The sequence below is a fragment of the Neopsephotus bourkii genome, unplaced genomic scaffold, assembly GCF_033783945.1.
Source record: "Neopsephotus bourkii isolate Nb327-2 ecotype Australia unplaced genomic scaffold, CSIRO-AGI_Nbou_v1 NB_144, whole genome shotgun sequence".
Lineage (NCBI taxonomy): Eukaryota > Metazoa > Chordata > Aves > Psittaciformes > Psittacidae > Neopsephotus > Neopsephotus bourkii.
This window is the reverse complement of record NW_026900661.1, coordinates 894,998-920,582: the sequence shown is the minus strand read 5'-3', so window position 1 is coordinate 920,582 and position 25,585 is coordinate 894,998. Positions and strand designations below refer to the sequence as shown.

General features: G+C 40.1%; 1 protein-coding gene across 1 annotated transcript; it reads left to right on the top strand.

The window, feature by feature from the left end:
• Positions 1-61: 61 nt before the first annotated feature.
• On the top strand, positions 62-25,585 carry HTRA3 (HtrA serine peptidase 3). The gene is made up of 9 exons (XM_061369472.1): positions 62-1,002; positions 10,317-10,416; positions 12,153-12,375; positions 13,018-13,212; positions 15,732-15,764; positions 16,420-16,534; positions 22,262-22,310; positions 24,015-24,110; positions 24,622-25,585. The coding sequence occupies exons 1-9, from the start codon at positions 579-581 to the stop codon at positions 24,785-24,787; spliced, it is 1,401 nt and encodes a 466-aa protein (XP_061225456.1). The 5' UTR covers positions 62-578; the 3' UTR covers positions 24,788-25,585.

Sequence of the window (25,585 nt, the reverse complement as noted above, 5' to 3'; positions counted from 1 at the left end):
GTGAGCCTGCCCACCCGGCTCCGCCCGCTCCCCCCGTCCAGACAGAGGGCTCCCCTGAGCCAGGCCCTCCCCGGCCCGGCAGCCCGCCCGCGGGGAAGCCGTCCCTCCCCGGCCGGGGTGGGGCCTGGCCGTCGCTGCCGCCGCGGAGCTCCTGTAGCTGCTGCTGGAGGCGGCGGCGGCCACGGGTACGTCCCGCATATAACCCCGCCGCTCCCCTCGGCGCCGTCCTCACAGCTTTCCGCGGCCGTCTCGGGGACGGCGCTTACTTTGCGCGGCAGCTCGGGCATGGCTCGGCGCCTTACCCCTGTGAGCTAGTCCCGCGGAGCAGCGCCTCGGACTGAGCTGGCCTCGACTCTGCGGCTTTATACTGAAGCCTCCTTCCTTCATCTCTGCTCTTTCCCACTCCGCCTGCTGGAGCTCTGCTCGGGGCAGAAGACACTTTCCCGCCCGCGTGTGCATAAAACCCGGCTTTCCCTTCCCTCGCTGCACCGTGATAGCACCTTCCCCGCCTCCTCCCCTCGGGCCGGGCGGGCTCGCACCCCTTCTCCGCCGCTCTCCCCGCCAGCAGCCCGCCGAGGATGCGGGTGTCGCTGCTGAGCCCGTTGCTCCTGCTCTCACTCAGCGGCAGCCCGGGCGCCGGGGAGCTCTCGGCCGCCCGAGCTAAGTGCCCGACCCGCTGCGATGTCTCCAAGTGCCCCAGCCCCAGCTGCCCCAGCGGATACGTCCCCGACCGCTGCAGCTGCTGCCTCATCTGCGCCGCGGGCGAGGGGGACTCGTGCGGCCGCAAGGAGGACCCGCCCTGCGGGGACAGCCTTGACTGTCGCTACCCCATGGGCAAGCGCTTCGCTAAGGGCGTCTGCCAGTGCAGGCTGAGCGCCCAGGTGTGCGGCAGTGACGGCCGGACCTACGACAACATCTGCCAGCTGAAGGCGGTGAGCCGCAAGGCGCTGCAGCACGGCCTGCCCGCTGTCGCCCAGGTCCAGAAGGGAGCCTGTGAATTCGGTAGGAGCATGGTGGGGCCTGCCCGTGGGATGGAGGGTGGGCAGCTAGGTTCAGGCTAAGAAAAATCCCGGTTTTCGGTGATCTGTGAAGACTGGGTGACCTCAGGGTCAAGGCGTCTTGCCCGGCTGTTAGCATTGCTGTGGTGTGGGGAAGGGGTACTCGGGTCCTTTCTGAATGGCAGATACCTTCCTTGATGATCCTCAGTGTGGGATACAAGTTTGGGAAAGTTTCCTCTCAGTAACATGGCTGTGGACACCTTGGCATTGGGCATGCCGCTGCTGCAGCGCTCCCAGGAGCAGGTGAATGCGCTTGACAGCATGGATGGGAGCTCTGTGGAGGGCATTAGTCTGCAGGGCAGCAGTTACATCCTTGGCCATCACCTCTTCTCAAGGCCAGATGTGCTGGCAGGGCAGCAGTACAGTGCAGTACAGTACATTACTGCCAGCATCATGTTCATTTCATGATGTTGGCACTCACTGCTGAGTCATTTTGTGGCATTGTCCATGCAGGCTGCACTGCAGATCCGTCACACTATGGCCCACACAAAGCAGAGCAGGGACTTGGGGACGCTTGTGCTTTGGTGCCTTCTCTGGTGGTATATGGGAGGTTAGTTGTATTCACCTTCTAGGTATCTCTACTCAGAAAATGCCTCTTAAAGCCAAACAGGGCAGAAAACACACCAAGTAGTATCTAAAACACCTAAACCATAGTCTTTTGCCTGTTTTGTTTTCACAAGAAGTTTCGTGGTCTTGTAGAGAATAAAGTGTGAAATGTTGATATTCAGCAGATCAAATGGTCTTCTCTTTACAGTAATGTACTAAGGCCTGTGGTCAGATATTGTGATGTGCTATGACAAATTCAGGATTGATGGTTTAAATTCAGAAAGTTTAGTAATCACTTAAGTTGGTAATTTTTTATCTGTTCTTTAGTATTAAAGTTGTTCATTTTATGGAAGTGTTAATGCTGCTGATATCTTTTCACACACTTACTGTTATTTTAAGGGTTTCCTTCTGCTACCTTTCTCACAATGTTCCTGGAAAGAAAAGTCAGATGCCTGGTGGAGTTTTAAATCATGTATTAATGTTTCCATTATGTCAGGTGAACCCGTAACCATCCTGTTCATTCATAGTTAGCAAACTTGCCAAAATTACTGGGAGAGGTAGATTTATAACCTTCCTGTGAATTAGGGTACCTTTCATGTGTCACAGTCTTGAGAGAAGGTAAGCTGTGGTACAGAGACGGAGGAGGTCAAATGGTATTCCTAGAGTTCCTTTAGGAGTATCTTGTCAAAGCCAGGGATTGCTCCAGATGCTGGCCTGGGCCTGCAGCGATCAGTCTCTCCAGTACTTTGTAGCTATAAATTGCTGTTTGCCTGGTTCCTTTTCACATCAGCAGCCATGAGCTTTAATACTTGTAATATGTGGTTGGAACTGGTCCATGTGAAATTAATCAGAGTGTAACCAAAATGAGTGAGCTAGCCTGCATCTAAGGGCTTACTGAGTGCTTGGGGTTTGGTGTAGATGACATTTTATTTAAGGAATCCTCCTGAATCTACTGTTAATAGGCTTAGGAATTCAGAGCTCTGATGTAGAGGTTACTTTTTTTTTTTTTTCAAGCAACTATTTTAGTGTTCACTTTATTTTGTGTCCCAGAAAACCTCATCTTCTGGTTCTTTGTTAAGTTTAAATTTTTTATTCAGTTCTACAGCTGCACAAACTGAAGCTCAAAGAAACCAAGTGTCTTGCCCAAGGTCAGGCTGAGTTGGTGGTTGAGCCAGGAATAGACTCAATTATGGTGTTGTTTTTTTTAAAACAATAACATGCAATGGCTGTAATGAGAGGTTTAGAACAAAGTCAACAGTTTAAAATTACTGTCAAGTTTCTCTCTTCTCTGTTCTTGAAAGGAATCTGGCCTCAGATGACTCAAGAGTTTGAAGGGCTAAGCTAGTTACAAAGTTAATCCAGTTTTACTTAACCATTCCTGTATTAAACAATCTCAGATAACAGTAGCCTTACATAGTGTGACTTAGGCCATTTCAAGACCATGCAGTGGCACTGAGGAGCAGCTTTTGAAATGTCTGCTCCTGTCCATTTCCAGTTAGATTCTGTCTGTGTTAAAATAGGCTGAGAAAATTTAGCTGTATTTTCCTAGTGACAGAAGACTGGTGGATGGAGGTGCATGAAAAAGGAGTAATAAAGGATTCAGGAAGGAAGGGAAGGGGGAAAGAGGTGCCCAGAATGACTGCATGATAATTCAAAAACTGACTGAATGTAAAATATTTTTTTCCTTGTTGAAGTTCTGAATTAGCTTGAAGAACACCATTCCAAGATGCAAGTTCTAGGTATGCTGTGTTAAAGGGGGTGTGTGCTGCACGGATATACAGGAACTCTGGCATTTATGTCCCTCAGTATGCATATGCCCTGAAAGCTGTTACTCATATAGTTAGCTTTATGCACCTGAACAAAACCATGGACCTCTGAGATTCTAATAGAATAGCCTGCAGAACTCTTAGGCACATTCAAACTATATGCTACAAATACTATTTTTCTTTCCTCTTCAACACTAGATACCTTAATATATGGTAATTTTTTGAAGCAGCTGGCCTTTTCCTGCCTTCTGTCACCTGCTGTGAGAAGGACAAGCTATTAAAGGCTAGCGTGTATCTAACAGAATAAACATTTATGCAAGACAGCCTCTGTCATCAAAGACCAGTTCTTTCAGAGCTCTGTTTCTCACTGCAGCAAATATAGCAGTGCCACACAGAGATCTGTTAAAGTGTCCTCACTCAACATATTAAGACAGTCACCTGCAGTCTATAGCCAATTTATGTCAGACTCTTTCTTGCACAAAGGGCTGTTTATGATCTCTAAGTACAACTTTTCTTGGTACAGTTAATAATTCTCTTCAATGTTTTGCTAAAGGTTTCTGTGAAGACAGTTCAGATCTTGAAAGATTTGTATTTTCTCACCAAGGATGTGGAAGCAAAAAGACCTTTCTGTTTTTGAAATTAAGGGTGCTATTTGTCAGTGCAACAAGGAAAATTAAAAGATGGATTAGAAAACCTTTGAGGAAAGAAGTCCCAGGAAACAAGCACATTGTTTATAATCCTTTGCAGGCTTCTGCCTGAGGATGTGTCCCCTCTGTACTGTTTAACTGAAGGCACTTGCAGAAAACGGTCATGCTGTAAAGCTTCACCCGTGTCAGTCAAATACTTGCAAGACAGTTCTCTAAAATAAATGTTTGAAATATAGTTAATGCATGAGCAGAGTCTTTGCACACATTTCTGTGTGGGGTGTTTGAAGTGTTCCTGTACCTAACCTTGAAGATACAAAGAAAAAACTTAGGATATTATTACTTGCATATCTAAGAATTTGAGCCAGTAAGAGATGCTGAAGGCTTATACTGTATAACTGTCATCAAAACCTTACAGCTGCCTCCAGCTGTTTTCAGGGAAATGAAATGCAAGGTATTGACTAAATCCACAAACTCCAATCACATTCCTTTACTGATTGTTTTCTTCATGCCTGAGTTTGTTTTGAGCTCCTGCAGGTGAGGATGAATGTTGTACAGTGTTTGATGTATAATTCAGAGAGTAGCTCTTCACTGTGTTGTACAGGATCACTAACAGGAAAGATGTTCTTGTTGCATATCCTTATGAGAATCCTTGGGAAGGAAGAATTAAGAAGCATCTGAAGTCAGTGAGGCGGCGAGGTGTCTGGAAGGCTTGTGTTAATCTGTCTCTGGTCATTGTGATTGCTGTACTGCACAAGAAAACCACTTTGGTGTTGGTTAACCAAATTGTTTTAATCTGTGCAGGGTAGATATCCATTGTATAAACAAGTTGCCCAAACCATAATGTGGCACTAAACTCACCGAGGCTTTATGGTCAGTGCACAGCTATGCAACTTGATCTTAATGCTGAATTCATCAGAAAAGCTGCCCATGAACCTATGTTTCCAACAGATGTTTCTGTTTTTTAAGCAGAGATATTATAATCTTTTATTTGTCTTTCATTTCTTTCCATGAAAGCACAGTAGGGACAGTGTTTATCCCTGGTGATCAGATCTGCCAGGTTGCAGTCCTCCCTTAGACATAATAATTTTGCTGAACACACAGATCTTTTCTGAAGCTTGGGTTAAAAGGGGAATGGGGGATCAGCCTTAAAAGAATGAGTTTCCCAGGCTCACGAATTCTTAATGAATATAAAATTGTGGATTTTAATATGATGTATTGTCCTTAAGAAAGCACTGAATGTGATTTGATTTAATTCTCCAGGGAGTAGGTTGGCAAATATTAAGAAACATTCAGTCTTCTGCAAATACAAATCAGTCTAGCTTTATTGTCTTCTGTGGAATTATGACAGTTGTTTCTACTGATTTTTTTTGCAGTTGTCTTCATACTAGGTTAATTCTACAAGTCTGTTGGAGTTGTTTCTGGTTTACAGTAGTGTTAATGAGATTGGGGTGAGTCTATTGTCTCTTCAAGAAAGTAAACCAAGTGCTGTTAAATGAACTCATAGCCTGTAGGTAACACTACTATTCAGGAAGAGTCTTAAATTGATAATAAAGATGCTCCTACCTGATAGGCACTTACTTAGCTTTAGCCGTGTAAGTCCAATGTAGTTGGAGCCCATAGAACTGGAAATGTAAGATCTTATTTTATGAAATAGGCTGAACATCTTTAACTCCAGTTTATGCACTTACATCCAAATTTGGATTTTGAGTGTTCTGTGAGAGGAGCTGGAGAGCTTCTGGAGATCTAATCACTTAATTGAAATGATAGGATAAGAGTTCAGAGCTGCTGAAAATCTGGTTGATTTCTGGCTATGGAGCAAATTGGGAAAATTTAGTTCTTTTGATTAAAAAATTGTGTAGACAGCTAAAGACTCATACACTATAAATTTGTTTTTATTTCAAGTACAACCTGGTTGCAACACCTTTGATACCTTGTTTACACAACAGATAGTTGGATTAAATTATGGCTTTTTGCCAAGATAAATAAGCTTTGGTTAGTGTGAGATGATTTTGAACATGCAGTAATAACATGGAAAGTAATCCATGTTATTGAGAGACCTTTGAAAAAATACATGGCAAATCTCAGACAGTTAGTAGGTCAAAATGCACAAAGCTGCTGTAAACAGCTTTTACATTCACACTCCAGCAGAGGTCTGAGAGCTACAGAGCTACGTGAAACTGCAAGACAGCAAGAGTGTCGGGGAAAGACACATGTTCAATTTTATGTTTTGGTAGCAATAGTAGCAGCAGATAGTGTGTACCGACTAAACCAAATTAAAGCATAGATTGAAGGTCTGACAAAAAGCACCGATTTTTACTACAATTGCAACACTTGTTTTCAGGGTGATCTTGTACAACTTGCCAGTGTTGGATGCCCCTTCCTTCTTCAGTTTTTCAGGCTGCAGTGTCTTCCTTTTAAAGCATATTGGGAACTTCTGATGAAAACAAGATTAATAAATATGCACTAAAATGTGCAAATAATAAGCAACATTTCAGTTCCCTTAAATAGGGCTGTTCAGCCTGGAGAGGAGAAGCTTCATGGAGAACTCACAGCAGCCTTCCAGTATAGAAGGGGGCCTACAAGGATGCTGGAGAGGGACTCTTCATCAGGGACTATAGCAATAGGACAAGGGATAATGGGCTCAAACTTAAACAGGGCAAGTTCAGGTTAGATATGAAGAAGAAATTATTTACTGTGAGGGTCATGAGGCACTGGAACAGGTTGCCCAAAGAAGTAGTGAATGTTCTATGCCTGACAGCGTTCAAGGCCAGGCTGGACAGGGCTTTGGGCAGCATGGTCTAGTGTGAGGCATCTCTGTCCATGGCAGGGGATTGGAACTAGATGATCTTAGGGTCTTTTCTACCCCTAACATTCTGTGTGAGAGAGTAAATGTTAGTTTACCATTACATCAAGTCCATAGTTTGAGTTCCTGGCATATCATGTATGTTTAAAGGTTCTCTTCACTCCCAGCGTGCAGAAAGTGCTTCAAGAGAGAGCAGTTTCTATGAAGGCATCTTAACTTTGTAAGTCAGTGTTCATCAGTATTTAGTCACCACCAGACAATAATAAAACCAGCTCATCTCTAATCAGACCAGTACATCTTCAGCTACATCCTTCTTACAAAGTCTGCATGTCTGTTATTCCTGATCCTCCTTTGCTTCAGATTTCATTTTACTATATAGTGCAGATTTGGATTCACCTTCAAGTTTGAGTATTTGCATCTTCTGACCCCTACAAGGAGGTTCTGGACTTCAGCTTGCACTAAGAAACGCCTTCAATATGGCATAGAAGGAAGACAAGCTTTGCTTTGGTTATACAGTCTCCTTTCGGTATTGCTGTGTTTTATTTTCGTAAGCTCTTTCCAAGTTTGGATTAATTCACCACTTCTTCCAGACATTTTTCTCTCTGTCTGCTCCAAATCTTACCTAGAAAGCCACTGCCACCCATGATGTTTACATGATGGCTAGTCAGGACTGGTGAGTTTTTTGGCAGACGTTCTCCTCTTTTGGCCCTGTGCAATGCGGTGGCATGGACAGAGCAGTTCAGCACTCGGCAGATGCAAAGGGATTTAATTGCCCTGACTCACATAGGGCTATGCTGATTTACACCAACTGAAATCCTGCATTCACCATGCTTTCCCCACCCAGTTCTGTGCTAGTCCATCAGCTGAGGGTCTAGCCAATGTACGCATAGATCCATGGTCATATCTGTTAAGATAAATGTGATGATAATGTTACATCCCGCCAGTGAACACTGCTGTGTGTGCAAGTATTCCAAGTCATGTTAGTAGACTTCAAAGGATATCCTGCAGTGTCAGGCAAGCTGCTTGAGACCTGAAGGTGAAATAAATCTTCAGTGGCCCAGTAAGGAAAATAAATAATAGTATACTATGCTTATTTGACTTCCCTCTGTGGTGCTTGTTTGTGGTGTGTCTTTTAAACCAAGCACTGAATTGAACATAATCAATTGGTTAGATTTTTCTAGAGTGTGAGAATGTATATAAAAATAATAGATGGAATCTGGTCCTGCCAAGTTGTTCCTTCTGTTTATATGGTATCATATAAATTTAGCTTGCTAATGTAAGCTTGTAAATCCCATGTCCAGTAACAAGAAAAGGAACTCACGGACTTCTATGGAAAAATGCCTAACTATCTTGATCTGGTTTCTTCAATACTTTCTTCCTTGGTACCAGTGCTGGGTCCATTCCTGTCTTTGCTTCAGGTGTTTTGGATACTGTGGTGATGTAATACCTCTCACTTTCTGACTTTGCAGGTCCTCTAACACTTTATTGTGAAACCTTTATGAGAGACTACAAGAACTGTAATAACTAGTTCTCTGTCAACCACTATCTTACAAATTCACTCAAAGATTATGTCAGAAACATATTTTTCATAAATAGGTTAGACACCATTATGCTCTAATCTTTATATTTGTCCCTATTAATTTACTAGTGACAAGGTTTAATGGTCAGTAAAACACCTGTAGATAAGGATCAGTGAAAAAGATCTTTGAATTAATTACACAGAATATAAAATTCATAACAAGGCTCTTAAACTTCTATTTTTCTGTGTATGTTTCCTTTTTGTGTGATGTCTCCTACCTAATTTCCTTTTAAAAACTTGTATAAAGGGCAGCTGATGACTCATTACTATGTTATGTGATCTAGTAATAGGCAAATCTGGAACCCTTAAGAGCAGGTGTTGACTTGGTGTGCAAGACCTACTGTGAAGTAAATTCATCCTTTAGCGTGAGTTGAACTTAGAGCAGATCATGATAGCACAAAGCTTCACTTCCGACAAGCTGATATTATTTAGAAATTAGAACTTAGAGGTTCTGCCTCCTGATGAAATGGCAGAAAAAAAATTTTAAATCCTGTGCTAAAGTGTGCTGTTGCACCATTTTTGAAAAAAGCCAAAAATATTATTGCTATATCCGATTGCAACTTGTTTACTCCCTTCCCTAGATCCCATAGTTAATTTTAAAGCATCAGGCTGTGAATGTGAAAGATTGCTGTTTGAGTGTGGTGATACGTCCCCTAACATGTGTTTAACATATGCAGTGATATGTCCTCGTGTATTAGGGATTGCAGAAAGTATGATATTCTAGCACAAGAAGTACTATTACTTTGAGATATTGTGATGTTAGAATCCAGGATGTTGTGACATTAGAAGCCAAGTTGCTGTGAGCTTTTTTCCTCTCTGTAAGATCTTCATTCCACAGAATTATATTCAGTATTCATAAATGCTGTGTAACTGCACTGGCTTTCATCAGAACACTTAATATTTAGTAGTTTATTGCTATGCCTAGCTGCCTGCGACAGCTTAAATGGGAATTTTAAAAGCTTTTTAGGTTTCGTTTACAGAAGGTTTCTGATGTACATAAAAAAGTTTACAAACTTGGGCTCTAAAAGCAGTTCCAAATGCTGTGGTTGTATTACATGGCACTTGTTAGACCACATCTAGAATGCTACACCCAGTTTTGGAACCCTCAATACAACAAAGGCACTGAAAACCTGAATTGAGTTCAGAAGGTCACAAGGGTGGGTTGGGGGGGGGGGGGGGGGAGATAGGGATGGGTGTATCTCCAATGAGAAAAAGTTGAGGGAACTGAGCTTGTTCATCCTGGAGAAAAGAAAGCGTCAGGAGGACCTAGCAGTGGCCTTCCTGTGCTTGTGACAAAGCTATCAGGAGGATGCAGCCAGGCTCCTTACAGTGAGGTGTAGTGGAGAAGGCACCATGGGCGTTAGTTGAAATATGAGTTTCAACAAGAGAGGTTCAGGCTAGATAGAAGAAAAGGTTTTACTTTATTGAGGACAGTGAAACAGTGGGACAGGTTGCCCAGAGAGTTTCTGGACTGTCCATCCTTGGAGTTTTGCAAGTCCCAACTAGACAGACCCTTTTGAGTTTCCTGCTCTGCCTTAGTAGCAGATCCAGCTTTGAGCAGGAGGTTGGACTAGAGACCTCCTGAGGTCCCTTCCAACCTTGCTTATCCTATGACCCTATGCGGTTTAGATAACAATTAGTAGTTGTCCTGAGAAAAATACTTCAGACAAGGATTTTAGACTTCCAAGGAGGTCAAACAACTTACAGCCAAGTGATGCTGATGTTTAATTTTATCAGGATTAAGCAAAATGCTGGATAAATTTTGAACAATCTTAGTTACTTTGATTCCTTTTCCAATACCTGTTTGAAAACTGTCCCAGTAGGAGAAACAGACCAATTCAAAGCGTATTTATCTCACCTACTTGGTAAAAAAGGGTATTGTCTTATTAACATATCCAATTCTTTCTGCTAGTATAGGTCACCTACAGTCCAGCAGCCCAAGATACAAATTCAACTTCATAGCAGATGTGGTGGAAAAGATTGCACCTGCAGTTGTGCACATTGAACTTTTCCTCAGGTAACACTTTTCAATTCGTTGTGTTTTACTTACATTGCCTAACAAAGGTCTACAAGTAGTAACTTTCATTTTGAATTCTTGAAGTTCACAAAATACTCTGAAACATTACAGCAGACTCATTTTTCCAGAGAACCATGAATTTTGTGTGTTTTGTTCCTGTTTAATAGATATATTTTATCTGGCTTACAGTATTTCCAGTACATACTGTATGCCCTAAAATAAGTCCATGTCATCTTTGAAGATCAGCCTTCACTAAAATGGGCTGCTTCTTGGATTATGTTTATTATCTCAGTTTAAGGAAAACAAATCCTGAAAGTAGGGTGGCAAAACATAAGTCCTTGATGCTTATTCTGCTTTCAATAAGAGGTGATTTTATTTTGGCAGGAGAACATTAAGAGGTATTATGCTGACCTGGTGTAACCTGTCTAAACACAAAAATGATTTCTGATAGGAAAAAAACGTAGTAAATTTGCTGACCAAAACATACCAGTAGAAAGTGCACTGAAGCTGGAGCTGAGTCAGCAAGTTTAACATGGAGTACTCAAAACAACCTGGGAGGCAGGTTTAACACTGAGTGCTCAAACCAACCTGCTGTCAGAAGAAATTATGTCAAATATTATTTGTATTCCATTACTTGAATACTTTTCTGCTTAGAGTACTCTAATTTTATATAGGTTTAAGAATTTGGAGAATATTTACAGGCTTTTTTTAACATGCAAAATGGAAATAATCAGGTTTTCTAAAACAGAGCTTTATGCACATAGTGACTGGGTTTTTTTTTAAGAGAATGCTATAGTTGAAGATGTTAAGATCGTTGGAAATGTAGTTGAGATTGTTTATTCTTTCCCTATAAGTAATGTTTGTTCAGCAGCCTGCTGGGTGCCAATTGTGGTACTGCCTTCTGCCCGGAATTGGCTCCAATTCTTTACTGCTGTATAGTCCAGAACTTTCAAACAATTTCCTAATAAGGACCATATCTCAGAAGAAAGAAGAATTTGTGGACCTTTTCTCATCATCTACTGCCCAGGCACTTTCTGTTCCTCTAACAAATCTAAGGTCATTGCAGAAGTTGTTCACAGAAAAGTCATCATGCTTTAAACAGTTTATAAAGCCTTTTAACTATCTCTATTGCATCAGATAATGTTTCCCACCAAGTTTTACCCATTGTTAGTGTGCTTCATTTCTTTCACATTCCCAGTCCTTCCAGACATGATTTTCCTGCCAGTCTACACTTTGGCTTCATGATTCCAGGAGACAACACCTCTTCCTTTACTCCTTTGTCCATCTGCAAGCTTCCTTCTTCCCTTTTTCCCATTAGAATATTGATCCATTTGTCAGCCCTACTATTTCCTGTCATTATTTTCTTCCCATATAGAAGCAGCAGCTGGTGGGATCAGATGGCTCCTCCTCCTTCCTTTTTTGTCATCTTGTCTCTTTGCAAGGAAATGCATGAAGGTAGAATGGGAAAACAACGGAAAAAGACTCTGCCATCTGTCTGAAAATCTTGTTTCTTATCCCCCGGCTGACTAAAAGCAGTCACAATTTTCAGCAAAGAGCCCTCTGTCATCAAATGCTTTGTTATTTCTCAGGGTGAAATGTGGTACCTAATGTTATCTGCTGTTATGAATGGTACCTAATGAATGAAATGGTACCTAATGAATGAAAATGGTACCTAATGTTATCTGCTGTTAAGTTATGCTTCCCTTATGAGTTATAATTACTTGCTTTTTGTACAGGCACCCTCTTTTTGGGCGAAATGTCCCGCTTTCCAGCGGATCTGGGTTTATTATGTCCGATTCTGGTTTAATTGTGACCAATGCACATGTGGTGTCAAGCACCAATGCTGTATCAGGGAGACAACAACTGAAAGTGCAGTTGCAGAATGGAGATACCTATGAAGCAACCATCAGAGATATTGACAAGAAATCTGACATTGCAACAATAAAGATTCACCCTAAGGTGAGTGGCATAAATAGATGAATGAATGAATTTGGGAACCCTATTTTGGTTTCATTTAGTACAGAATGATTGGCTGGAGTATATGCTTAGGGGTTCTTTGGAAATATATCTGGGGAAAACAATATACTGATAAATACAGGCCTTGAAATGTTTCCTATCTTAGAATGAAATGACATTGTCTTCTGTGCTAGGAACTGCTAAAAGTTAAGGTTAAAAAATGCAGTCCAGTTAATATGTGCTCAGATTCTGCTATCATTACCTGATAATCCAGGCTATTCTGACTAATCCTTCTAGCTTTGTGCCAGTACTTAACCTGCAAGGCGGTATGTAGTGTACAGAGTGTGGTCAGCTAGTTTGTATGTTTCGAGGAGGAGGAGGGAACAATCTGCTGGAAAACAGGGAAATCTGTTTCAGAATCTTGCTGGCCTTTTATTTCTGGATGAAATTGCAAGGTACTGTTGCTAGCAGTTTGTTTCTGAAGACAGAATTTTACCTGGCATAAGTTTTGGGTATACGATAGTGAGTGTGTCTTTTATCAATGTAACAGATATACCTAACTTTTTGCTAGTTTTTGATTTTTCCAATCAGATTATTTTCATGTATAAACTAATACTTATTTCTTTTTTTCTGTTTTTATTTAAGAAAAAACTACCAGTATTGTTACTGGGACACTCTGCTGATCTGAGGCCAGGAGAATTTGTGGTGGCAATTGGAAGTCCATTTGCCTTACAGAACACTGTGACAACAGGTATTGTCAGCACTGCTCAGAGAGATGGCAAAGAACTCGGCCTGCGGGATTCAGACATGGATTATATTCAGACAGATGCTATTATCAATGTAAGTACTAGGTATGTAAGGAACTGAGTTTCACAGTCCTAGGATGTTGAAGCCCCCACCTTCAGCAGGGAAGTGTGCGCTCTGAGAGATGAATCCACTAAATAAAAGCAGCTTCATTTAAAATTAGTAATAGGGTCTTCTGTATATAAAAGAGTGTCTGTAAATTGCATTCAGGCGTTAGTGTTGTGAAATGTCTGATAAATAAAACTACCCTCTTTGAGGTTGTCTGTGAAGATGTTACACATAACAGACCCTTCTCATTCTCTAGATCTCCTGCAGTAACACATGATTTATAGACCAGATGTAAATCAACACATTTCTCTCTGTTTGTTCAACTAATCTGGCCAAGGAAGCTGTAGAGTAGAGCCAAAGTTTCTTTCATCTCCATGCATTAGAATCAGATGGAGTAGTCTGATAGTATCTGCTTCAGTTTAATAACATGAGACCCAGGTAAGAACTTCAGGAGAGGACTGTGTTTCTGTTGTTCTTGTTTTCCCTTTGCACATCACATATTCCAAGTAAGAATCTGTATGTAAAATAACACAAAGTTTGAGATACAGTTTGGACTTGAGGGTCCTAGCATTGTATTTTATATAGAAATACATGACAATAATGTCTCTTCAGAGCAGCTTGGAGGGATCCAGAGAGCTTAAGTCCTTGGGTGTGCATATAACTTGTACTGATTCTAAAAACAGCACTGCATGCATATCTGAGGTAGAAAATGACCTGAAATTTTATGGCTTAAATCTGTTACACATTGAAAAGAAAATATTTTCAGGATTTATTTGCTGGACATCTATGTCAAATTTGATGTAGCCAGTCATAACACTTAGTGTTTTACACATGTGAAGTGCTTCACAAATGTTTTATTGGCACAGACTTGTTGAGAAGTTGTGTGGAGAAAGAGGGTGCTAAGATACAACATGAAAGTGAGCTTCTCCAAAAAGCTTTTATATGATCCAGGATCTGAACCTCTTCACATATTTAATTGAAATTTCTCTCCAGTTGTATAAGGAGAATAGGAAAACTTTTTCAGAATGAGTTACTTAGGAGCATACACCAAATTAGTGACAGAGACAGAATTAGAACATGGGATTCTTGACCTCACGCCTATACACATTCCTCAAGATCAGACTTCTTGCTTGTATGTACTTAGGCATTCACTGCCCTCAAAAGCTAATGAGCAAGTTCAGACAAGGAGAGCAGAGTGTGTGTAAATAGTGACAGCAGAGGAGGTAAGGTAAATGACAATATATTTGAATTGCTTTGCCATCTGAGACCACAAGATATGAAGATAGTCCCTGGCATAGAGATGCTTTGTGCTTCGCTAATGCACTAGTTTTCTCCTGAGAATGGGAGGAGTTTGAGAGCTGGTCTATTCAGAGCATTCCTGTGGCTCAGCCAAGACTTTCCTGCAGGAATGTGTATGCAGCTGCCTTCTGAGAAATGCTGGGACAGCAGCAACATGGGGCAGGAGAAAAGAGAGCCATAGCTCCTAAATGGAGATACATTGCACATGACAAAAGTTCTTTCATTATCACATCCTGCAAGCAGAGGACAAGTGAAGGAAAGAATATGTTAAGGAAGGCTGAAAAATCTTTAGCTTGGTTCCTGTGTATCAGTCAGACATAAAAATTGTCTAGCCTTGATCACTGAAAAGGTGCAATTTAAGAAACTGATCTCTGTTTAAACTCAAACTTTGAAGCTGTTTTAAAAACTTTAATGTCTGCTTTATTCTTCTGAGGATTTATAAGGTTTGCCCAGTGCTATCAAAGTATAAACAGTTTATATGGCTCATGTTGCTGTCATGCATCACTAGCTTTTGTTTCTTTTGAGTGCTAAGTTGCTGCTCTTGGCTGTTCAGTAGACCTACTTGAAAACTCAGAAATAAATTTGAGACAAGCAACTTCTCCAGCTCATTTCCTATAGTCCTGTTGGATGTGTCTGTTGAAGGCCATTAGGTATTAAGCAAATTTGAGCTGCTCAGAGCTGCTATATGCCCTCCCTAGAGAGGGCTGCATGCCTATGGTTACTAAATCAATCCTTACATAGTATCTCTCTCATAGCAATATGCCGTGATTAAATATGTAAAGCACTGTGTTCTCTTCAGTGGAGAATTAGAGACTTTACATTATAAACCAAAGTGAGCAGTAAAACTACTTAAGAACTGTGCCTTATTCTGGTGGCCTTTAGAAGAATATAAACGCTTGTTTTAACTGTTAATGTTTCTCCTTAAACTTAGGGTCTGACTATTGAAGTGGTAAGTTGCTGCTACTAACTTAAGGCCTGTATCTGAAAAGAAAAAAAAATCTAATCATAAGAGATGTGAATGGGTAGGGTAAGACCTGTGTGTATTCTGTGGTCGGTATTGTGTTCTTCTGTGCTGCCTAGGAAATAACCTGCTTTTTACATTATACATCTTTTAATTTACTTATATAAAAAAAGATACTGCTTGAAATGAAAATTGTATTTCCTGCAATGAAGCACCAATTTATTGTTCCCTTATATCATTTTTGCAGTACGGCAACTCTGGAGGACCTCTGGTTAATCTGGTAAGTCCAGGTGACTTGGTTTTAATGTTTTGTGTCAAGAGCTAGTTTGAAGTAAGCGGGAGAATACTGAAAAGATTCACAGGTCATAGCAGCTTTCATTCATTCAAGCTAATGGTAGGCAGATACCCTGAAGCCAATACAAACTATGCAGATCAGGTTCATACGCCGTTGGAAAACATGTTCCTATAGAGCAGAGGAAATTTTACACAGCAGTAAAAAAAAGGGGATATGGTAGGAACAGTCATACTTGTTCTCCCCATGGAACCTGGGATGCACAGCAAAGAAGGGACCTGGTCAATCTGCACAACTAATTTTAAAATAGAGTGCTTTAAACCAGGAGTGATTTTGCAGGTTAGAGAATTATGGCTGTAGTGGTTACAGTGGCTCCACTGCCTGCTCAGTGTAGGGAATCTCTTGCCGAGTGGTGGGATGGACCTTGGATGAACAAACTGTACTCTAATCTCTCTGGCTAGCACAGTGAAATGTGAAAGGGATTGTGAATCAGAGCCCAGATCCTCCCTTACAACTAATGTTTATTTCTTGAGTGATTACAACACTCTAAAATTTCTTACACCAGCTTTTAACAGGAAATGCTAGGCAGTGAGATGAACCCTGTCACTTGGGACTGAATTAATAGGGTACTGTCTCTCAACAGGATGGTGAAGTGATCGGGATTAACACCCTGAAGGTCACAGCTGGGATTTCTTTTGCTATTCCTTCAGACCGTATCACTCAGTTTCTCACAGAGTCACATGACAAACAAAGTAAAGGTAAGGTCTGCAAGAAACAGTGACATCTTGCAATTATTGTCCTGACCTATCATTAGAGTGCCAAAAGACACAGCTCTAGGATCCTATTACTGAAAGGAGCAGTGTCATTTTACAGTGTAGAACACCATAGACTTGGAAATAGAAAACAACTTCACAGAAGACATTTTATTATTCAACCCCCCAGAAAGTAGACAGTATCTGTATAGATCTGGGAAAAAGGACTTCTGAGGATAGTGAGTACACAGATGAGTCATTACAGTCTCAAATGATCTTGAAAACATGTGGTGACCTGCTCAAGGAGTCTTATCCTCCTGTTTCACATATTGTCCAAGCGAAAAGGAGATTAAGGTGTACTGTAGAGAACAAAGTAAGAAATTTTAAAACAGTTTTCTACAGATGGAGTGTAGTGTGTGCACATCATCAGTGGATGATCTTTATTTTGCTATGGTCATCTATGTCATTACTATATAACTGGATATTGTGATAGACACTCAGACCCCAGTGGAAGAAGAGCTGTGTGCCGATTCCTGAAGAAATGTGCTGGGAGGATGAGGGAAAGGCAGAAAAAAAGAAAGGCCTCTGTACCAAAGAGCATATGAATTTAAATAAGCTGACAGCTGCAGTACTCTGGACTTTTTTATATGCTTGCCTTGCATCTGTCACACTGTACTGGGTGTCATCCTAGATGCTGCACAGCCAAAGCTGATCTAGTAATGCTTCAGCCAGATCAAACCTTTTCTTTCTCTTTTGCTTGCCAGTTTATCTGTCCACACCCTACCCGTCTTTTATCATGGCTGCTGGCGGCTGCTTCTCTTGAATCTTTCTGGTATTAATCTTGTCTTTTCCTGAGTTCATCCAGTTGCTGATGCCAGCACCATTGTCCTCTCCGTGTTCTCTCAGATACTGTTATTTCAGAAACTTCCCTTAGTCTGAGGTTTTAAAGTTACACATCCGCTTGTATATTTGAGACCCTCACAATTCCGAGGGGTCCCCTCATCTGTGTTTTACTGAATTCCCCAAATTAGATAGTTTTTCATGTGTTGATTGGGGCTGGAGGAGGTGTTGATGAAAGAAGCCCTTGATGCAAAGACAAGGAGAGTTTCTAGGAGATACTTTCACCATATTTGAGACTTTGTTTGCATTTTTTAGGCCTTTAGTAATAGTCCTCAGTTTTGGTGTATAGGCATTATTTATTAACATAAAGAATTTATGTAAGCATCTTGGGATGTTTTTATCGTGTTTTCTTTTGCTCCAATTATGTTCCAGTAATTTCAGTGGGATCCGCCCTTATGATACAATTAGGTCATGGAAATAAGTTCAAGGGTATTACCACTTTGCTCCAAGTGTCATATTGCCTGAAGATGATAAAGTTCCCTTAGGAAATGGCTCTTTCCAGATACTCTGGCATATAGGAGATACTGTCAACATTGTTTAATAAGCTTGATGTTGGTCTTTTAAATCTCAGTTGATCAGATAACCATCAGTTTCATGTAGAAGTCCTGTCCATTATATGTAACTGCAAATGTATGATCTGCTGTAGTACAGGAGCAGAGAGGAGGAAAAAGGAAGGAGCGGATGTCGTTTGAGTAAAGAATTTGCCTTGATTATCATTAAGATTCTATATTACCTAGTGCCTGGGTAATACATTATCATACCTAATATAGTTTTGACCAAAGATTTACCACACTCTGCATAGACATACTTTTCTGCTGAGTGGCTTGAAAGCCTTTGCTAATTTTGGATTTACCAGTAATGATGTTAACCTCCTTTTAGAGTTAGGAATTACTGAACGGGTGCATCAAGTTAAGTGTTTCCATCTATATCTCAAGTTTTACAATCCGTGTGTTCTGTCATTACCTCTGAAAGTCATCTATACACTTAAGCCTTGACTGATTTTTACTTCTGTGCCTTTGTTAGTATCCCATAGGAATTCCTCGGTTTTAGTCTTTGCTCTGCCATCTATTCCTAGTTTAGACTTGAGCATAAAAGTGAAACTAGAAAGTGTTGAAATATGGATCCTCTAGAATGAAAGACAGTAATTTAGTGATTTGACAAAATATTAAAGAGAAAATCAAACCTAAGAAGTCAGCCTGGCCCCTCACATAGTGCTAACAAAAAAGTGAATAGACCTAGTTTCAGACGGGCAGGGAGAAATGGGGGAGTTCTGCATTGGCCACATCCAACAAGTCATTTATATGAATCCATATTTGCATCCCCAGAATGCTTTATTTATTGTGTTGAAACTATATGCTTACCTATGTATTCGTGTGATTATTACTGATAATTAGTGCCAATAGTCATGAGGGCTGCTTAGGAGGCTTGCTGGGTATAGATTCAGACTACTGATTAAATTCAGCTATGTAGTTTATATGGAAGATACACTGCACATAATATAGCATTGTATACTTGAGCTGTTTTCATTGTTTCTGTTGGCAGTGGAATATCTTTCTTAAATGCTTTCAGGACTGCTCATTTAATTTGCAGTATGATCTAAGTGCAAAAGGAGTGATCAGAGAAGTAGGAGTTTTGCCTGCTGCTTGAATAAAAAGTGCAGGGTTCTCTTCTTCACTTGGAGACCTTGGTAATATCATGGCCCCACTGAAATCAGCTGTGATGGGGATATTCATGTGCCAGTTATTCATGCCCGTAAGAGTCTTGAGTACCTGACCCCTTAATTTGGACTTAACAATTCTTTTTGCCACATTATAAAAGTCATAAACACTTTGCCTTCAGCCTGTGTTTATGTCTCTGGTTAGCATCTCTACTGTTACAAGTTTCAGTAAAAAAGAGAAAAGTTTAACAGTAACGCATATGTTTTCCTTGCTGTGGAACAGTAATCTCTTTAAATAGTGAACTGCTTCTAGAGACTCAGGATCAGCTGCTTGTGACTTTCTATGAACACAAAACAGATTCAAGTTTAAACTAGTGGTTGAGGCTGGTTTGCTTGTCTTTGTACCACTGGAATCAGTGTTTAATTTGGCATGGTGTTTAAAAATGAAGTGTGATTTGAGTATCTCTCTGCTGCACTGTGCTCCAGCTTTAAGCGAAAAGTTTCATATTTGTTCAACCTGGTTGTTCCAACATATTAATCTTTACTACTGGGACTTCACCCTGGTGACATGTTTCTTAGGTTTATAACCTCATTTTTATTCCACTTCTCCTAATAATTTTATCTTCTGCATTGTGATTGTACAAATTGCCAGAATGACAGGTTTTGAGACTTCTTTTATTCACACATCACATGTAACATGACAGTGATAGTTCCAGGTGCCACATACTGTTCTGCCAATGTGACTTAACCCTAGCTTCAAAAGGCCTATCCTTAGGGGGTGATAAAAAGACTACAACTGGTAATAAACTGGCCAACTTTATTTACCTCTAATCATTGTTGATGAAAAGTTTGGGGTTTGTGCAAGATGTTTGACTCAGTTAAATAGAATAAAATGGCCTTTTGCTAAACAAGAGGCCTGAAGGTTTTTTGCCTGTATATTCTGACGTGAGAAATGGCTAGAGGGTGGGAAGGAAAGGAATCTAGGCCCTGCTGTTAAAATTATCCACAACTCGTAATTAGTAGCTTGACTTTATAAATAGCCTGCCATTTTTACAGTATGAACCACTATTTCCAGTGTGGCAAACTTACTGTGGAGAGAGGGCTGAAGACTATTTTGAATTTTAATGCATGAACTAGAGTGAAATAATACCCTAACCTGCCCAAAGCTGAAGGTAGAATGAGACCTTTAGTTGTGAATAAGTTTGTGGTTACCAGATTTTTTCCCCAAAAGCCTTATTTTTATATGAATCATTGGCCACTGGGGAAATAATTCCCTCTTAACCAATGGCATTTCTGTGGTTTTTCACTCTTGCCCAGTCTCCTCCTTGTTGTTTTGTTACTTCCAGATGAGGTTCTTTTGTCCTTTCTTTCATTGTCATTTTTCTTTCATGTAAAGATTCATAACTCAGCCCCCAGGGCATGCTTTGTGCTTCTCCATATTTGTGCATCACACAGGCGATGACCAGCAGCAAACCGTTTAATGGAAACAGTAAACTGTCACCAGTCTGTCATCTCTGTGGCTCTTGAAGACAGCTTCACAATTTTATCTGTCTACATTGCCAGGGGGGTGTATTTTCAGGTGGGAGAATCATGTTTGGGTATTTTTAAAAAGTGAAAACTTCCATTTATGCCATGTAGAGAAGCACTGTGAGTGCCATGCCAAAGCTTTTGAGGCTTCAGTTCGAGCAAATGGACTTTTTCATGACACTCTTACTATAGCTGATTCTGATCTCATTAGTTTCACATTAAAATAGAGGACATTCAGAACATTGCAAGGAAAAGCAGGGCTGACAGTTACAGTTGTCAGATTGTTTGTAGTGTAGTAAATCCAATGTTTAGTCGTCCACATTTCCACTGACGCTAATGGTAGTAGTGGACATGCGTAAGATTCAGGTCTAATTCCTTTACTTGGGACTATTTTTCTTGGAAAAAAACAAGAGTTAGAGGAGACCATGTATATCTTCTTTTCAAGCTTTTTCCTCACGTGAGAGCATGGAGAAGCTCTAAGAAATTGTGAAGTAGTTACACAGGAACAAGTAAGGGAAAATAATGTTTCAGACTGGATATAGCTAACTACTGAAGCACTCACTTCAGGAAGTCATCAGACTGCATTTTTCAAATGACAGCTGTGCAGTGCATGTCTGTGCATGACCATTAAAAGCTACTACAGCCATGTGGTGCTGTCCCTAAATGAGTGACTTTTCACCATTTAAAATCCTATAGCTCTGGCTAATCATAGAGTAGTTTGTGTTGGAAAGGATCTCTTAAAGGTCATCTAATCCAGCCCCCCTGCAATGAGCAGGGACATCTTCCACTATACTTCCAATCTGACCTCAAATGTTTCCAGGGTTGTGGCATCTACCACCTCTCTGGGCAACATGTGCCAGTGTTTCACCACCCTCATTGTAAAAAATTTTTGTCTTAAATATAGTCTGAATCTCCCCTTTAAGTTTAAAACCATTATTTCTTCTCCTAGTGCAATAGCCCTACTGAAAGCTTGTCCCCACCTTTGCTGAGAGCCCTCTTTAAGTATTGAAAGTCTGCAATAAGGTCTCTCTAGAGCCTTCTCTACTCCAGGCTGAACAACTCCAACTCTCTCAGCCTTTCTCCATCGGAGAAGTGCTCCAGCCCTCTGATCATTTTGACTAAGGTCTATGTTTAGGTTTACTTGGGGTTATTTGTTTTTTTTGGTTTCCTAAACTTGCTTTTTCATTCTTTGGGGTAGAAATAACAAGCCATTTGCATCAGAATCAGTGTGAGTCTTTTGGTTATCGTTTCTCTGAAGAGTGTAAATGTTAATTTTTTGAAATCCCATTTCTACATTTTAATGAGAACAACATATGATTAAATTGTCTTGACCATTTCCAGATGAAATGGTAATCCATTAAGAATTTTTCATTTACTGAAGTCATGTGATACTAGATCACAGAAATTTTCCTGAATTTCCTGAAGGACACCTCCTCTCTCTTACTCTCCGTTGCAGGGAGAGGGATTGTCATTCTGTACACCAAGGCTAACCAAAATAAAAAATTACCCCAGTGAAGATGTATATGATTTCTGTTTAATTTTGTTAAGAGCTGATACATCCTGTTTTAATTGACAGGTATTTTGGGTTATCAAAGTAGTTATTTTTGTCAGTGTTTGCCTAAGTTTCATAAATACCCTCTTATTTTCAGATGGGAAGAAACGTTTCATTGGCATCAGAATGCTGACAATAACACCTGCGTAAGTACTATAGAAAGTAATCTGTGTAATCATGCACACAAGATGTGGTCAGTAGTTGGTCAGAACTTCATTCATTTTTCATTACAAATCTCCAGTGAATCCAGAAGTGTGCATTAGCTTCTATGAAGTCTGCAAACATTTTAATGAGTGGTGGAATACATGTTCTGACTCCTGGATACTGATAATGGTGGATGCTCTGTTGATAGCTTAGGGAAATTAGGAAGGAGGATTTTGGTTCTTGATGAGCACATCTGGAGTCATACTAAGTTTTAGGTGACATTTAAACAAGCTGCTGCTTTCAGGTGACTGTGAGTGCCAATGACAGATTAGCTGCTTGAGGGTTTCGTGTAGTTTTATCAGTGCCAGTGGAGGCTGTATAATGTGAGATTTAATGCCTAACCATTAACTGAAGAGAGAGTAGTTGCTAAAATGTAGAACTAAAGCTTTGTGCCTCCATTTTAATGAAGCCAGAATGTGGACACCTTCCTCTAGTTCTTTACTGTCTTTTCTCTTTGTGTCTTTCTGTTACCCAAATACATTCTGGGGTAACATCTTACACCTTTCATTATTATATCTATGCTGTTTCTCAGCAGTAGGCACATTTCCAATGTGGCAGTAGACTACAAAATTAAACCATTTCCAGCCGGGGTTGTAGCAAAGCCGTCTTTGTTTATTGAGTTACACTCTTGCAATCTTCCTCAAAGGGTGAGATCCTCAGCTGGAACGGATCAGGGTAGTGGCATTAGCATCACCTAGCCACCACTGAGAGACACTCAGAATGTTTCTGTGCATAACTGTGAAGTGAACATGATGTGAAAATTGACTGCTTTTGCAATACCTAAAGAATCAATGTAAGATATATCCAGGCCTGATTTCACGAAAAGACTACTTTCCTTGATGGGTTTACTTTAGTCATTGAATTGTTAGCTTCCTCAGTACAAAACCAAGTGAAGTGAAGCTATGCACAGTCATTTGGGCTTGGTTTCCATCTGGGGGACCCCAGGTTTTCATGATGGACAGCCAAGTCATCCATCATTAGTTTAAAGCCCTTTCTTTCTAGAAGTGGTTTTTAACCGACACTGAGCACACACTTAAAATGATGTCATCTCCTCAGTAAAGAGGGGATGTTTTTAGGGTCTTTATTTTGCAGCTGGTTCCTGTCTTCTTTCTTTAGGAAAGGATTCACAGTTCCTCAAGAAAACTTGAGGAAGCTGAAGTTTCCTTGAAAAACTTCCACAGATAGTTCTGGTCTATCTGATGACTGAAGTTATAAAAAACTATATTGTTCTAGATAAAGACAAATTAAGAATGACTTGTGAAATAAAAGAAGTGAAATAGTTGGCAAAATTCTGCCCCATCACCAGCATTAGTTCTTCGGGGCAGGAATGTCTTTTGACCCTGCACAGTACCTAGGACAGCGAGTGCTGCTATCCTGTGCTCTTCTACAGTGGCCCTGTTCTGCTGCTGCAAATAGTTAAAAGTCAGATTCTTGAAGATGTATGAGACCATTAAATATAGCATGCTTGGCACAGGTAAGTAGTTTTTTTTTTTTGCATTCTCATCAAAAGAACAAGGGCAAACAATTAACTGTTAAGTCATTTAGTTTTGGTCACACAAAAAAAAAAAGGTAAATAAATAAATGTTTTTGAATGCTGCTGGTTCTGTAGTGGAATCAAATGCTATATAAATTTGTTTTTCTGCTAGCTTGGTGGAAGAACTGAAACACAATAATGCTGACTTTCCTGATGTCAGAAGTGGAATTTATGTACATGAAGTTGTTCCAAACTCGCCTTCTCATAGGTATGTAAAGCACATTGTTTTCTTCACAGTAAATAAATCTCCAAATAGATACTGGTAGGTAATACTTCTGTTTTTATTCAAGTACTTTCTCATATCAGTCTTGATTTTTATTTAAACAATTAAAAATCATGCTTTAGGTTAAAAAAAAATAAAATTAAAATATTTGTACTGAGATCCTACTCACATCTACAAAAGTGTGAAAAAGCACTTCCAAAAATTATTGTAGGAATAGTGGCTGAAGGTTTCTTCTGTTTCTCCTTTTGCTGCAGTTTTGTGGAAGACGGAGAAAGCTAGACTACTTGTTTTTGCTGTTTTAGAAGAAAATGCTCAGTGAACTAACAGAAGCCTGATTTTGCATTTAGAAGTTATTCTTTTGCAGTCAGAAGGGTGAAAGTCCCCTTCAACAAAAACTAAAATAAGTAAAAATTCATCACATCAGCCAAAGAGGTGGTGAATAGTTTTTCTCTGCGTAGAATGTATATTTACTGCCTTTTTCTTCTTGTCTGTGCAGAGGAGGGATTCAAGATGGAGATATAATTGTTAAAGTCAATGGGCGTCCTTTGATGACTTCCAGTGACCTGCAAGAAGCTGTGATGAATGAATCACCTCTACTACTTGAAGTTCGAAGAGGCAATGATGACTTGCTATTTAACATTGAGCCTGAAGTTGTTATGTAAATAGAATTGAGGAAGCTCTCACCATAATTAAACTCACTTATTCTGGAACACTAGATACCTCCTTTACAGCTACAGTAATAATACTTCCTGTTGACTAATGACAAGGTGGACTAACTTAATTGCCTGAGCCATTTCTGTACATAGTAGCTAGAATGAATTCAATTGTGCCATTTATAGATTTAACTCAAGTGAAATTTAAGAACTGTGTTCTGGGGAGGAAAATAAATTTTGGGTAGCTGATAGCAATGGGGTCCACTTCCGATTCCTGCAGGTTCCGAGCAGTTCTCCATGTCTTTTGAAAGACCAAAATACAACGGGAAGTGAGGAAGAATGTCGAAAGGGGAAACTATTCCTAAACTAGTCATGGCTGCAGCAGAACCAAGTTATTGCAATGCACAGTTGAGCTTTTTTCTTTATGTCACTTTTTCAATGTGAACCTAGTATTGGCAAAGCTTGTATTTGTTCTTAGTGCTTCTATGCTACGTGTTAATGCAGGTAGATTAAATCTGTAAATATCTGAAAGGAACAAAAATGGTATCAGGCTATAGAGTGTTACACCTAGGTCATGCAATTTTGGAATATAGTAAATGATTCTTATAGAATTAATGCCTTATTATACATAAATCAAATCGATGTGCCGAACAAAGTTAAGTTTGAGAAAGTGCACAGTTTTTTTAAGAATTTGATACAAATTAGTTTTGCATCTTACTGGTAAGCTTTGCTGTAAAATTGTTATACTACTTTTGGCTTGTACTTTGTATGTTTCTACTGTAAGGAGAATAAAGTTTACACTAATGA

Bases quoted from the DNA above. Each gene is read 5' to 3' on its own strand.
- HTRA3 (XM_061369472.1), top strand. From the start codon at position 579: ATGCGGGTGTCGCTGCTGAGCCCGTTGCTCCTGCTCTCACTCAGCGGC. The intron at 10,417-12,152 runs GTAACACTTTTC...CTTTTTGTACAG, and splicing joins CACATTGAACTTTTCCTCAG to GCACCCTCTTTTTGGGCGAA. The intron at 12,376-13,017 runs GTGAGTGGCATA...TTTTTATTTAAG, and splicing joins CAATAAAGATTCACCCTAAG to AAAAAACTACCAGTATTGTT.